This window comes from Lipophrys pholis (assembly GCF_963383615.2).
Source record: "Lipophrys pholis genome assembly, chromosome: 8".
NCBI classification, from domain to species: domain Eukaryota; kingdom Metazoa; phylum Chordata; class Actinopteri; order Blenniiformes; family Blenniidae; genus Lipophrys; species Lipophrys pholis.
The window spans coordinates 25650687-25664198 of record NC_137630.1 but is presented as its reverse complement, the minus strand read 5'-3'; the positions used below and the strand labels follow the sequence as shown (position 1 = coordinate 25664198).

General features: G+C 39.9%; 2 protein-coding genes across 6 annotated transcripts; one reads left to right on the top strand and one right to left on the bottom strand.

Moving 5' to 3' along the window:
* Nucleotides 1-561: 561 nt before the first annotated feature.
* LOC308113979 (uncharacterized protein) lies at nt 562-4700 on the bottom strand. 2 transcript variants are annotated; one of them, XM_080470578.1, is made up of 4 exons: nt 4532-4700; nt 3593-3818; nt 1409-1597; nt 562-1330 (listed from the first exon to the last, which is right to left on the bottom strand). In XM_080470578.1, exons 2-4 carry the CDS (start codon nt 3752-3754, stop codon nt 1136-1138), a joined length of 546 nt encoding a protein of 181 aa, XP_080326704.1. In that variant the 5' UTR covers nt 3755-3818; nt 4532-4700; the 3' UTR covers nt 562-1135. The 2 variants fall into 2 exon arrangements, with proteins under 2 accessions (XP_080326704.1, XP_080326703.1); XM_080470577.1 differs by lacking the exon at nt 4532-4700 and having other exon boundaries at nt 3593-4058.
* On the top strand, nt 3894-11774 carry LOC308113978 (monocarboxylate transporter 2-like). Of its 4 annotated transcripts, none has more exons than XM_080470573.1 (6): nt 3894-4152; nt 7677-7797; nt 7912-8142; nt 8313-8456; nt 9820-10683; nt 10774-11774. In XM_080470573.1, exons 3-6 carry the CDS (start codon nt 7926-7928, stop codon nt 10986-10988), a joined length of 1440 nt encoding a protein of 479 aa, XP_080326699.1. In that variant the 5' UTR covers nt 3894-4152; nt 7677-7797; nt 7912-7925; the 3' UTR covers nt 10989-11774. The 4 variants fall into 4 exon arrangements, with proteins under 4 accessions (XP_080326699.1, XP_080326702.1, XP_080326700.1 ...); XM_080470576.1 differs by having other exon boundaries at nt 4082-4152; nt 7878-8142; XM_080470574.1 differs by lacking the exon at nt 3894-4152 and adding an exon at nt 5793-5987.
* Nucleotides 11775-13512: the final 1738 nt, after the last annotated feature.

Genomic DNA, 13512 nt, shown 5'->3' with positions numbered 1-13512 from the left:
TGTAACTTTCTAAAGATTATTCAAAGTGAGAATCTGAGCACTGTTTATTTAAAAAAAAAAAAAAAGAATAGAAAAGAAAAGAAAAGAAAAGAAAAGAAAAGAAAAGACACAAAAAAGAAACTTTAATGCTTTCACTGCTTTCAGTGATTCACATGGAGCAGGTATTACTTTGGACTTACAGTGACATCTAGTGGCAGCCACTCTACAGTGTTCCTCTACGTACACTAGAGCAGTGGGAGGAGGACCAGGGTACCCTCTGCATTTAACCAATTCCTGTATATTCATGGGTACCCTTGGCTGCACATGTTTAGGAGCTCAGGGAGCTGCTGGGAGTGACTCGGGTAAACTGTCAGTGGTGGGATTCAACCCTACAACCCTACAACCCTCCTAACACAAACTGTTGAACTTCTTGTCCACTCACAGCAATATGCAATTTCTCAGTCTTTACTATGTTTTTTGAAAATTTCGTGTGTGTGTGTGTGTATATATATATATATAGTCAACTGAAGCAAACCACAAAAGAATAAGGTAAGCTATATACAAATCACACCTGATTCAATGAATTACTAAACTTTTTACTGTGGGAGGTTGAACATGTGTCCTGCTGCTAATTTCAGCCAAAGTTAAAAGTGCAGCCCAGGGGTCAGGGGAAAGCCTTACTCAGAAAGGATTTTTAAAAACTTTTATTAGTAACTTGGACAAGTGCATTTGTGGTGAGTGTTATGGAGATGAAGATTTGAAGAGTCTTGATTTTTATTTTGCTCTCAAAAGCTGCAAACTGTAATATTTTCATTCATTCAAAATCCAGCCATAAATTACTAAACATCATAAATCAATTTTTGATATTCATACCAGTTCCAGCAGATTAAAGAATCCTAATATATATGACTTTCTTCTGGTTGTCATCATTTTGACTTCTTGATATTTAATTTGCTTTATTTGAACCAAGACAAAAAAAGTCAAGTCAGATTCACCGCCTGATTAATCACAAACACGGGATGATTTCACAAAACATTTTATAAGGCAAAAAAACAAACAAACAAACAAAAAAATCCCTCTTTCAGCAAACTTTATAAATTAAGCAGGATTAACTTTCGAGATCGTTCTCCTTGATATCTTCGCCATCTTTGCTTCGTCACGGGGCTTTCTTTTCGCAGCGTCCCGCCGTGCACTCCTCCCCACGTCCGGTCCACTTCAGACGATTCTTGGCAAAAATGGCGTAAGATTTGTCCATGAACGGCCTCACCGGCGCCCACATCATGAGGCGGCCCAGCCAGCCGAGTCCCACCGCGCCGTACATGACCGCAAACGCCGGGACTCCTCGGTGAACCTGCCGACACAGCGTTCATACACTCAGAACGGCCTGCGCATCCGAACAATTCTGGGAGGAAGTCAGAATAGCGTGCACCTTGTCTGTCTCATCAATCACATGCATTTCCCCCATGGCCATCTCATAGCTGACGTCCCTGTATTTGGCGCCGTCGTAGTCCGGCAGAGAGATGTCGATAAAATCTACTTTGCCGGGCTGTTCCTTTTGCAGATACTGGAGAAAGCGAATCTCTGTCACACATATGGGACAAAGCCCGTCATACAGCACCTGGAACAGAGCAGAGAACAGACGATAACATCTCTGTGACGTTTTCCTGCGATAAAGGGCAAATCAGAGATAGTAAAGGAAGTCATTTAGCTGCTATATGTGCAACTTTAGATGTTTCAGGTTTAATCTTTTCTGTCATACTCAGCATATCACTCCTAAATCTGTCCTTTTGATGTAATCCTTCCTTCACACATCAGAGTTGACGCTCGCCTCCGCCCACTCCATCCTTCTTGTCCATTGCTCTGGACGGTTGATCCAACTGGAACTCGCCCCCCCCTTCAATATCTCTACTCCTTATTTCTTCGCTCTACTGTCATTCAAACACGTCTCTTCTGTCGTGTCTCGACTTGACTTTCATTCCTCTTCTCTCCGGTACAAACCTCCGCCTCTCCAGGGTCTTTTTAGCCCGTTTTCATCTCTCACTACAGATTACAGCGTCATCTGCAAACATCCACTCACTCTCCTACATGCATGTCGCCTGATGTTTGTCTTCATATGTTCATATTTTATTTTTATCTTGGATCCAGTGTTTGATAAGTGCTTGCAGATTTGTTTCTTCTGCATTTTTTAGTTCTGAGCACAAACACTCCAATTTCATCGATGTCATTTAAGTCAACAATGCTGTTTTGGAGTTTTTTTTATTTTGTTAAATGAACTGTAGAAAACAAGCGACAAGTTTTAAATACTCGCTTTTCTGTAATCATGCAGTATTTCTTGATACTTGTAGTTTCATCTTTGAGCTTAATGATCATAAAACAAAAACAATTTCCTTCACAAAACTTTTAAAATCAGAAGTTGCTACTGAATGTGTTTATATTCAAATTGTTTGATGTGCATTTTTTAAAACAAAAAAATGTTCTTTAAAAACAGAATATTCGGGATATAATCCTCCATTTATTGATAGAAATGCTGCCATAGTGTGCTTTGTATATACTTTAATGTATATATGGGAACAACAGTATATGATTGTATGTTTTATAAAGGGAAATTAAAGCACGTTTTCCACAATGACAATGCATTTAATTTGATTGAAAATACCTAATTTCGGTAGTTAAAGAAAACTTAGCCATTTTGTGAAGGGTTTCTAAGTACCAAAGTACAATAGTTCAATGTTATTTTTGCAATACATTCTTATTGTGACTTACTACAATTATCACAAATAATGGCTTATCATAGTAAGTGTGATCAAACATTGTATTTTAGTAACCTATCTTGTATTTGTGTGTACGTTCAAGCAAAGAAGCAAACAATGTTTGATTATGAGAAGTTCTCTTTTCAATCTTTTTTTATTGAATGTATTTCTTGCAAACAGAACTAAAGCAATACACTCCAGTGGTGCAATGATTCCCTTCAGCAGAGAGTGGATAATAAGCTTCATCGTGCATAATGTTATAGTCACACATGAGCAAGTTAATTGTAAAATAGAAAACAAAACAAAACAAAGAAATGAAAATAACCAAATGAAAGATTTAACATGGGACATGTACCCTGGCCAAGTGACTAGATCAGGGAGTTTAGTTGGGACGCTTTACATATATATGTGTATGCAACAAACAAACCAACAAAAATTGTGAAATACATGCATATGGTTTTAAGTGAAGTTATATAGACGAAGTTCAAAGAATATACCCACAGTGTGCTTCATGGTTCGATATGTGGAAACCTTAACTTAATGAAACTAAAGAAAATGACCACAGGTTTCTATAGATTCTGGCAATGTGGAGAAGTTTAAAGCAGACGTAATCATAAATTAAACAATCTCCGAAGATATAACCTATTTCAACGTATAGAACAACTTTTTTTTATTAGTTAAAATACTTGTTATTAACTGTAATACTTATTATGAATTTACTTAATTGGAAGAATTACAAAGAAATCGATGTTTCCACCGTCCCAATACATGATTAAGTACTTTCAACCGACAGCAGTACTTTAGAGTAGAGTCCCAGTCCTTTGCAGTAGAATAGATGAGAATTAAAGTGTGTTTTGTTTTACCCTGACACCAGCAGGCTCCGTGCTGAAGCTCCTCTGCTGCTGCTGTTGGTGCCTGCAGCAGCCGGCGGCCGCTCTCACGAGCCCCCCCGGCCCCGACGCTCCACCCCGGGGAAGCAGGGCGGCCACACGCCGGGACAAGCACAGCCTCACGTTAGAAAGCATGTCGAAGTCAAATTTCTGCTGAAGTCAGCAGAGAGCGAACTCGTCCGTCGGGTTCTGCTCGCGGCTGCAAAGAGTCTCGTTACTTCGTTACTTCGTTACACGACTGGTGTTACACAAGCAGAGCGGCTGGAGGTCACGTGTGGACGCAGATCATCGCGGATAGAAATGTCTGACCTTAAAGCAGATAGTATGCCACGTCTTTACATTCTAATTCACCGTATAATGTCAGCGAATCTGTTTATTATAGAGAAAATTACACCGAGCGTCACGCGCTGCAAACGCAACATGAACTGCGGAAGTGGGCGTGGTCTCCAGCGTCAGCGCCGCGTGAAACAGCGTGACGTCCCACTCCGCCACGTTTTTACAAAACCGAAGTGTCAGGAAATATCCGACATCCTGTAAGTATTCTTTTTAATTTTTTTTAATTTTCTTTATACATTGATTATTCGACGGGAATTTGCTGAAACTGTGTCTTGAGTTTGTTTGTCAATCGTCTGTTTTAAAGAAGAAAGTTGTCTTTGTTGAGGGTGACTGAAATGAATGGAAGTAAAGTTGTTATTTGTTATAGTCAATAACAACAAAATGCAATTATGTAGATTGTTTTATTTTATTTTTTTTATTTATACTCATTTGCACTTTATCTTATTAATGTCAGCTACGCCTTTAAATCCAGTTGCATCTTCTCTTCTTTAGGTAACACCAGGAAAATGGTGTTCGAGGCAGTTGTTAAAATGTCACCCAAAAAAATCAACAGTAATACAAAAAGTGTAGAATTACCTTATACATGTTTTCTCTTCCTTTTCATTCTGCCACATGTTAGATGTTTACATGGAACCACAGGTCGAGGACCATGTCATTCAACTTTTTCACAACTGAGAAACAAGTTACGCCAAAACGCACAAAGAATTTTCGGATTGTCCCGCCAAAAATAAACAAAGTCCTTCCTGAAGAAGATGTGAACCTGCCGACCTGCTAACTCCAAAACCTGATAATCTAGTTCTGCATTAATGGAAACCGTCATGCCAGGTTCACACTTGGACCATGTGCAGCAATTCATCCGCATATAACTTGAAATGTGCACTGATGACAAGCAGGACAGTCTCTGTTTTTTTTTGTTGTTTTTTTAATGTTAATTTTTTATATCCAATAAGAAAATTACAGTTTCATGAAAGAATTTATTTTTCTTTGCACTAAGGGACACTCTCTTACTTCACCCCAGCACGCCTTTAATCAATCTGCAAGTTCAGCAAAGTATCTCTGCATCTTGTGCATGTGCTTTACTCTTTCCATGTATTTTTAGAGGCGATCGTGCAATCCGTTCCACTCTGCAGTCACATTTCTTTCAATTGCAATGCTACCTGGGAGCTCAAAGATGCTCCCCTTCTGTTTTTGTTTTTGTCTCTGCCTATTGCATAGAGAGATTTCTATAATGAGAAAGCTCATGTTGGACACTTGACTAGAATTTTTCTTTTTAAATTGAGCAACACAGTCCAGCAGGAGGTCTTTGTAGTTGACTGATAGAAGTTTATTATCAAAGGATCTGGGAGGGTGAGCTGGTTTTACCGTCCTGCGGCGGTCTCCTGTGGACATTCTTCACCTGATGAGACATGATCGTGGACCAGCTGAGGACTGCTCGGATTATTCTATAACTGATCCACAATGTGCCAGGACAGTTATTGCTTGTGTCGTGTTAATGAGTTGTAGAACAACCTGAGATGTATTGTTCATAAAATGTTTTTAAGACAGACATATTGACAGAGATAAGCCCAGGTTGGGAAACTATTGTGTTAAAGTAGCAGAACACAATGTCATATAATAAAGAAAGAAAAGAATTGTAGCAGGGATTGTGTTGCAAGTTATGTGCAGGCAGGGCAAACACAAGCAGCGAACGTATGTCATCGTAAATCTAATTTTCTTCTTGAAGAATTTGCACATTAATTCATCCTGTCATGAACATTTAACGTCACATCAGGACTTCTCTGGAAATGGGGACGGCCATTTAGAAGTGCTCTAATCACAAAAGAGAAGGCGTTACAGTGTTGACTCTGGTTATGGAGATATGTTGTTTCAAACCTTCGCATAACATTTGACAAGACAGTAATTCTTTGTCTGGAGTTAAAGGAACAACAGCACTACCATGCTTTGGCTCAGCGCCTGAGAATTTATGGGATTATTATTGTAATTATGACCCCACTGGCATCTTGGAACTGAACAGTAAAGAAAAGCAAAAGGGGTGAGTGGTTTTCCAAGCTTTGTCCGAAGGGAGGATCACAGTCTTAGACTTTAGAAATCCTTGCTCTAAACAAGGCGAGGTTCTATATACTCATATGGGAGCTTGAGCTTGTCCCCATGTAGCCCAACTTGTTTTCGTAATTTTTCACTAAGCCTCTATAATCTTTTTATTTGTCATCCTAAACAGCTACATTATCAAACGGGGACAGTTTGTTTATGTTGCAAGATAAATGTTCTCGACAGCAAATAGAAAATAAAACTCGATGAAAAAGTGTCGTCAGTTCAGTTTTCTTTGCGCAGGTGTGAGTTTTAACAGTTCCCTCCCACAGTCAACTGATTAAAAAAAACTAAACAAAATGTGCTTGAGTTTCATTGGTGACTCTAATTCAGAGTGTTACCCGCCTTTGCCTAACGTCAGCTGGGATCAGCTGCTATCAAAGGAAGACTCAAAGATGGACGTAAAACGAAATACAAGAACTGTAATTATTTACAGAATTTGTTTCAAAAAAAAAAATCCACACTGAACTGAACGACTCAAAAATCTTATGAACAACAATTATATACTTTGAATGAAGCAGTTTAAAGGACTAGCATCAGAGGGTAGTTTTATACTGACTCTCTCCACAACCATAGTTATAGTGTTCGTTTCAATGTTTTACACTAATATAAATGAATTGAAAGCCAAGCAGCAGGGGAAATGATGTTTTCGAACATTTTACTTGAACCTGTGACGCTCAAGAGAGATAATGAGATGGTATTAGCCCGAGTGAAAGTGGATACTTGTATTTTCTTTGAATATGCACAAAGGTCCCCAGTGAAATAATCAGAACTGTGAATGATGACGTGCAAAGGAGCAAAATTAAAACCGGCTTCAATCAGGCCCAGGAAGCGACCAAGCAACTCGTAAGAATTTCCAAGAAACCATTGCCTTTTTCAGTTTTCTGAAGAGTAATGGACAAAAACACTGAGATTTCCATGACGGTGCCATGAAAAGCTTGATACTAAATGCAATGCTCATAGAAAACCTATTTATTGAGACATTTCACAGTATTTTTCAGCAGAAAGTGTCATTAAAATGATTGTAATGTTGAAATTGCAGCAAATTCGGGTACAAATTGTTTGGTTTTGTGAAAACATTGACTTTTTAAAAAAAAAACAATTACACTCGACGCCGCAACAACAGCAAAAAAAAACTAACTTCAAAGTTTAAATTCAAAAAGGATCGTGGCACTCTTTTACCACTAAAGATGAAATGTATGTGGCTCCTGTTTCACAAACCCTGATCTCGCTATTAATTTCTTATTGCTACTATGGACAGAGATGTAGACCTGCGTTCTAATCTGGTTCTTATTGTGAGATTTTTCTTTTTTAAATGGTGTCAGCATTTCTTTTATCCCACGATATATTCTGTTGCAGGATTTCAACCCTTCCCCCAGGTTTTAAACAGGCTCAAGGCAGCGCAAACTGCACACATAGAGAGCAAAGAGCTCTCAGCAGGATCAGGCAAAATGAGGACAAAACAAAAAAACAAAAAAAGAAGAAGAAAAAAAAAAAATCAAACAGAAAAAAGTTATGCATTAAGACAGGCAGGGAGGGTTTAATTTGGCTTATGACCGAGGTACTTATTGTGTAACGGCTTCAGCTGGTGTTCTTACATGGTTGCTTATGGTCAGTTTTATTTTTCCTTCAGGCTCACGTGATGAGATCAAAAGCCTCGCCGCAGCAACTCCAGTGAGCCGCAGGACTGTCACAGTGTGGCACAGGCACAAGGTTCACGGTCTGGACAACACACTTTCACGGATTGAGCAGAGGTGAGGACCTGGACTATGTGGACTATGTGTCTTGGTGTAAATGTCTGTGAATATGACTTTTTTTTTTTTCCCCCCCACAGTTGTTTATGCCTTTCACCTGTTCCTATTTCACAGTGGACGATTGGAACATGCCCCCCGCAGCGGAGACCTCTCTCGGCTACACCCCTCCTGATGGAGGCTATGGCTGGGCCGTCGTTTTCGGCTCTTTCATCTCCATAGGGTTCTCCTATGCATTTCCCAAGTCGCTCACAATCTATTTCAAGGAGATTCAGCAATTCTTCTCCGTGTCCTACAGTGACATTGCCTGGGTTTCCTCAGTCATGCTCGCTTCAATGTACGCAGGAGGTCAGTGCTTGTCTTACTTGGTCAGATCTGTTTGGCACATACCTCAAAGACGCGTGCACGTTCTCAGCGTGCGGTTTTTTCCGAGATATCTCGAATAAGCAAAGTTACATCTATGTTGAGCCTCTCCAAGTAGCATTTAAACAATCAAGTACCTGCTCTCCTGTGTGCAGGGCCTGTCAGCAGTATATTAGTGAATCGCTACGGGAGCAGACCCGTGGTCATGGTGGGAGGCGTCATGGTGTTCTCAGGCATGGTACTTGCTTCTTTTGGCACTTCGATCATCCACCTGTACCTTTGTGTTGGAGTCATTGGAGGTAAGTTATGTTGTACTCGTCCTAACTAAATGCGACAAGTTTGTCTTTGTCAGTGATTTAGCACAAGATGGGGCATCTTGTGCCTGTTTTTTTTTTCTTTTTTTGGGAAAGTTACTATTATTCCCAGTGATGTTTGCTTACAGTGACTGGCTGACCCCGGAGGATGTCCTACTGTACCATAGAGGCTTGTCAATGTATTTATCATAGCGTTACTCAATGCCATGCATAGACAATGCCAGAAATACTTTGATTTGACTCTAAATTGCCCAAATGTAGTAAAACCATGTTGGCATGTGTGCCAGGCCACATGATTGTGTTTTTAGGAGGGAGCAAACAAGTCTCTTAGACTTTAAACTTAATCTCTAATCCAGTAGAACTGCCTCCACTGTCACCGAAAATAACTGTCTGTGAGAGTTGAAGCTGACTAATTTTACTCAAGATAAAAACTATCAGACACTTTCAGTAGCACTTTCATTTGTATAATTATATTTACACGGCACCAGTTACATTGTGGGCATCTCAAGGTCGTTTTGCAGAGAAAAACAACAATGATCCTTCATGAACGAGCAAAGGTGACAGTGGAAAGGAACAAGACATTCTCACTCTGTAGAGCCAGGCTCAGTTCACGCGCCACAGTAATCTGACTATTAATCGTTATTTCCATAACAATAAACAGAGTATAAGTTATGTATTGACCACATCTAACAGTGCTTGCAAAGTACAGTATATTTCAATACTATAAGGTCAGTGTCAATAGACACCTATGAGGTCTCATGTGAAACATATGATGAAAAGCATTATAATAAATAAATGAGCTCAATATCACAATTTCTATCTTGAAAAAGTCTCTAAATTAAATACATTTCTCACTGGATTTTGGTAAAAAGACTGACCTTTTGACCTTTTTTTTTAATTCATCTCCAATTCCATCATCGCTTCAGGATTCTTACTCATTAAATGGCAGCTTGTTTACACTATTGTTGTTTAGTGAATAATCTCACCAGTAGTTCATTTTTTTTTATAAATCCTGTTGCTCGCCGAAGTTTTGACCTCCTAGTAACTTTTGTTTTTATGCTTATGTTAGCTCTATCTATCTATCTATCTATCTATCTATCTATCTATCTATCTATCTATAGATGTAGATTGATAGATATGCAAATATATTCACTTCCTGGGTTAAAGTTGCCTGCAAGAAACATATGTACTTGCATGTTTTCTCTCATGTAGGACTACTATGTTTATAGCTGCTGGCACTATTTCTCTTTTCTATATATTCTTTTGGTTATTTATGTGTTCATAAACTTTTTGAAGAAGTTTCACGGGTTTGCTTCTGTCTCTTTGCTCCGTTCGATGATGCAAACAGGTTTTGGTCTTGCCTTCAACCTGCAGCCGGCCCTGACGATCATAGGCACTTACTTCCAGGTCAAAAGGCCGCTGGCGAACGGACTGGCTATGACAGGAAGCCCGGTTCTGCTGTCCACTCTGGCTCCCCTCAATCAGTTTCTCTTTGATTCTTTTGGCTGGAAAGGCAGCTTCCTCATCCTGGGATCTATTGTTTTGAACTGCTGCGTAGCCGGTGCCCTGATGAGACCAGTCAACAAAAGTGTCAAACCCAGGCCAAACAGCGAATCACCAAAGTGTAACGGGGGAGAGGAGGGGGAGGCTGCCGCTGCGGACCCCAGCATGCAGTCGACTACCCGTCTGAGCGAGAAAAAACAAAATGAGAGCAACTGTCAGAGCTGCTTGAACAAATTCATTGACTTCTCACTCTTCAAACATCGGGGCTTCCTCATTTACCTTGTCGGTAATGTGGTGATGTTTTTTGGTTTTTTCGCGCCTGTGGTTTTTCTGACTCCCTATGCCAAAGATATGGGGGTGGATGAATATTCAGCAGCTTTCTTGCTTTCTATTTTTGCTCTGGTGGACATGTTCGTCAGACCATTAACTGGCTTTCTCGGCAACACCAAGTGGATTCGGCCAAGAATACAGTATTTCTTCAGCTTCGCTGTTTCGTACAACGGCGTGTGTCACCTGCTGTGCCCTCTGGCGTCCGGATACACGGGTCTGGTCGTGTATGCGGTCTTCTTCGGTTCGGCCTTCGGGATGCTCTCAGCACTGCTCTTTGAGGTTTTGATGGACCTCGTCGGAGCCCAGCGCTTCTCCACTGCGGTTGGACTCGTCACCATCATCGAGTGTGCTCCAGTGCTGCTTGGACCTCCACTTTCAGGTTCGTGAATTCTCAAAATAACAACATTTAATTGAGATTTTATCCACCAACACAACGTGGGAGTGTCAATTGGTGTTTCTTCTCTTTCAGGAGCTCTGGTTGATATATTTGGAGATTATAAATACATGTACTACGCTTGTGGTGTCTTCATGCTGGTGCCTGGCATATATTTCTTCATCATGCATTACTACAACTACAAGAAACTGGAGGAGGAGCGCAGGCAGGGTGAGGCTGCAGAGAGGAGGACTTCTGAAGACCTTGAAATGGACTACCATGACAAACCTATGAATGAACCACATGAGTGAAACTTCTCACTCTGACGTGCTGAATATAGAGAAACTATTTCTCACAGTCTTTTAGCGTAAATTAAAAACAAGTATTTTGTACTTCAGAATATCTATAAATTGTGTATTTTGTATTATGTTGATGGTTATTTAATGTATGCCGTCATTTAACATTGTTGGGTGCCTCGAGCTTTTATGATCATTGTTCATAAATCATCCCCAACCCGTCATGTTGCTTCCGGTGCAGTGATCCTAATGGATTCATAAATTCATACTTTTTCTTTAGTTTTCTTTCTTAAGAGGAAGTGAAAAAACCCTATGGGGCTGATATTAAGTACAGTACTGACTTAAAACCCACATTTCTGAGCCATTACACATCTGCTTTTATCATTATCTCACCACAAGATGGCAGTGAATCCCATCATGTGACTGTAACAAATAATACCTTCTCCATTAAATTGCAATTAAACAGCAGGGCAGTCATGGGTGGTTTAGGTCTTTACAGCATTGCTTTCAGTGATCTGAATCAGGACTCCTGTTTGAGAAGCAAAATTTTAAGAATGGGTGCAGCAATTATAAATATTGCTAATTACATGTAAGTCCTGAAGACTGAAGGTTTTCTGTTGCTATCGCTCCACCTCCAAATGCCATATTCTGCCTGTACTATCACTGTTGGAGCGTAAAAAAAAACTTCATTCTTCACGTTCCGGCCTACAATAAAATAAATTTTCATTGTCAGGGATCACAGAAAGTGTTTCACAGCAGCATTGCTTTAGCACTCTCATAAAAATTCACTATGAACTTGTGGAAATGTTTCAGACTGATCTTTTAAATAAGTCTGCAGAACCCTGTGTGCATTTAATAACAAGACTGAATTTGCATGTCTGTCTGAAGGATTGAGATGCTTCACTCAGTCTCGCTGACATAAAAAGTGCAGCACATATAACACATTTACTATAGCTGCAGGCCAGACGTTCAGATATATTAGTATTTTAAAAACGCATTTTACTGGATCATGCATCTTTAATGAGAAGTTAATGCGTATATATAGTGCGTTGCTGTATTGTGGCTAATAAAGAAGCTAAAAATATCAGATCGAAGGTTCTGAGTAATCTCCACAGAGGAAAACACCTTAAAAAACAAATAGGTTTTGTGATCTGCGGCTCGGTCACATTATTTCACCAGAAGTCATAACTTTCTGTTTGTACACACTGCGTGATCATATATCTATAATACTCCTCCTCAAGCACACGCAACGCAAGATACACGAGCAAGCCATTCAAATATAAAGCACAATGCCAGTATTACAGATGTATATGCTTAAATGATCCATTCTTATCATTTCCCTGCAAGGTGTGTATTGACCCCCTCTTCAGATGGATGAAAATTGCCTATGGGAGCGAATCAATATATTTATTTATAACCTTAGATAACATTATCTAAAAAGAAAATCTAATGAACAGTTTAAGTCTCTCCCCTATGGTTCGGTGGACTTCTCTTCAGATTGTAATTTCAATCGACTTAACATCACCAGGCCCAAGCCGAACCTGCTTGGGTTCATTTGGAAACAAGTCAACACTCCATTGACTTTATCCTGTTCGAGACATCTTGTTCCTGTTTAATTTTCCAGTTTCATCATGTCACCATTGAGTTATTTATTCAGATTATATCACATAACAAGCTTGGGTTTTAGTATAAACTTATAATACATCCATTATTGTTTACGTAATGCCGCTAAATAAACACATTGACTGAAGGATCGTCCGGGATTTACAGCGTCAGGCGGCCGTTAGTTTCATGCACCCGATAAAATTTGTGATGATGGATGTATATGCATACATGGAGGGATATGAGATCAAATCAGTTAAAAGGACTTCTCAGGTGAGGTACAAATTTTACATCTCTGCCAAAATAACATCACTTTTAATACTTTTTTTTTTGAATACATTTTGTGTGATGTAGCGTAACGGTTGAAAATCTTGGGTAAATGCATTTCGGAGATAGAAATCACAGAAACAGCTTATTTCCTTGTGTGCGTGTCTAGAAAATTCTGATGTGAGACATGGGAAAAACAATCAGCAGTTAATGTGCAAACTGGGAAATGAATTTAAAATGGGCCTAAAAGAGTGACTGCCCCACCTGCCATGAGCAACACATGTGCCCCCCCCCCCCCCCCCCCCCCCCCCCCCCCCCCCGGGGGGCTCTCGAGCTTCTAGAAGTGCCCCTGCTTTACTTACCTTGGGGTAATTGGCAGCTGGAGCATACCCTGGTTGAAGGCCACACAGCATATTCTCTGATGGTGAAAGAATCCCAGAGCGCTCAAGGAAATCCCAACCATGCACAGGGAGAACATGTAAACTTTACACAGAAAGGCCTGAAGCCAGGAGTCAAACTGGAGTGTTCACCACAGCACAAAACCAAAAAGTAAATTGGATATATGACATGAAGCTGTTTCACAAACAAAGGCACTATAACATAATTGTGTCAATGTGTCCCTGGATGTAGGTTAATGAGCAAATATAAAGCGTGGGCCTCCTATTAGTGG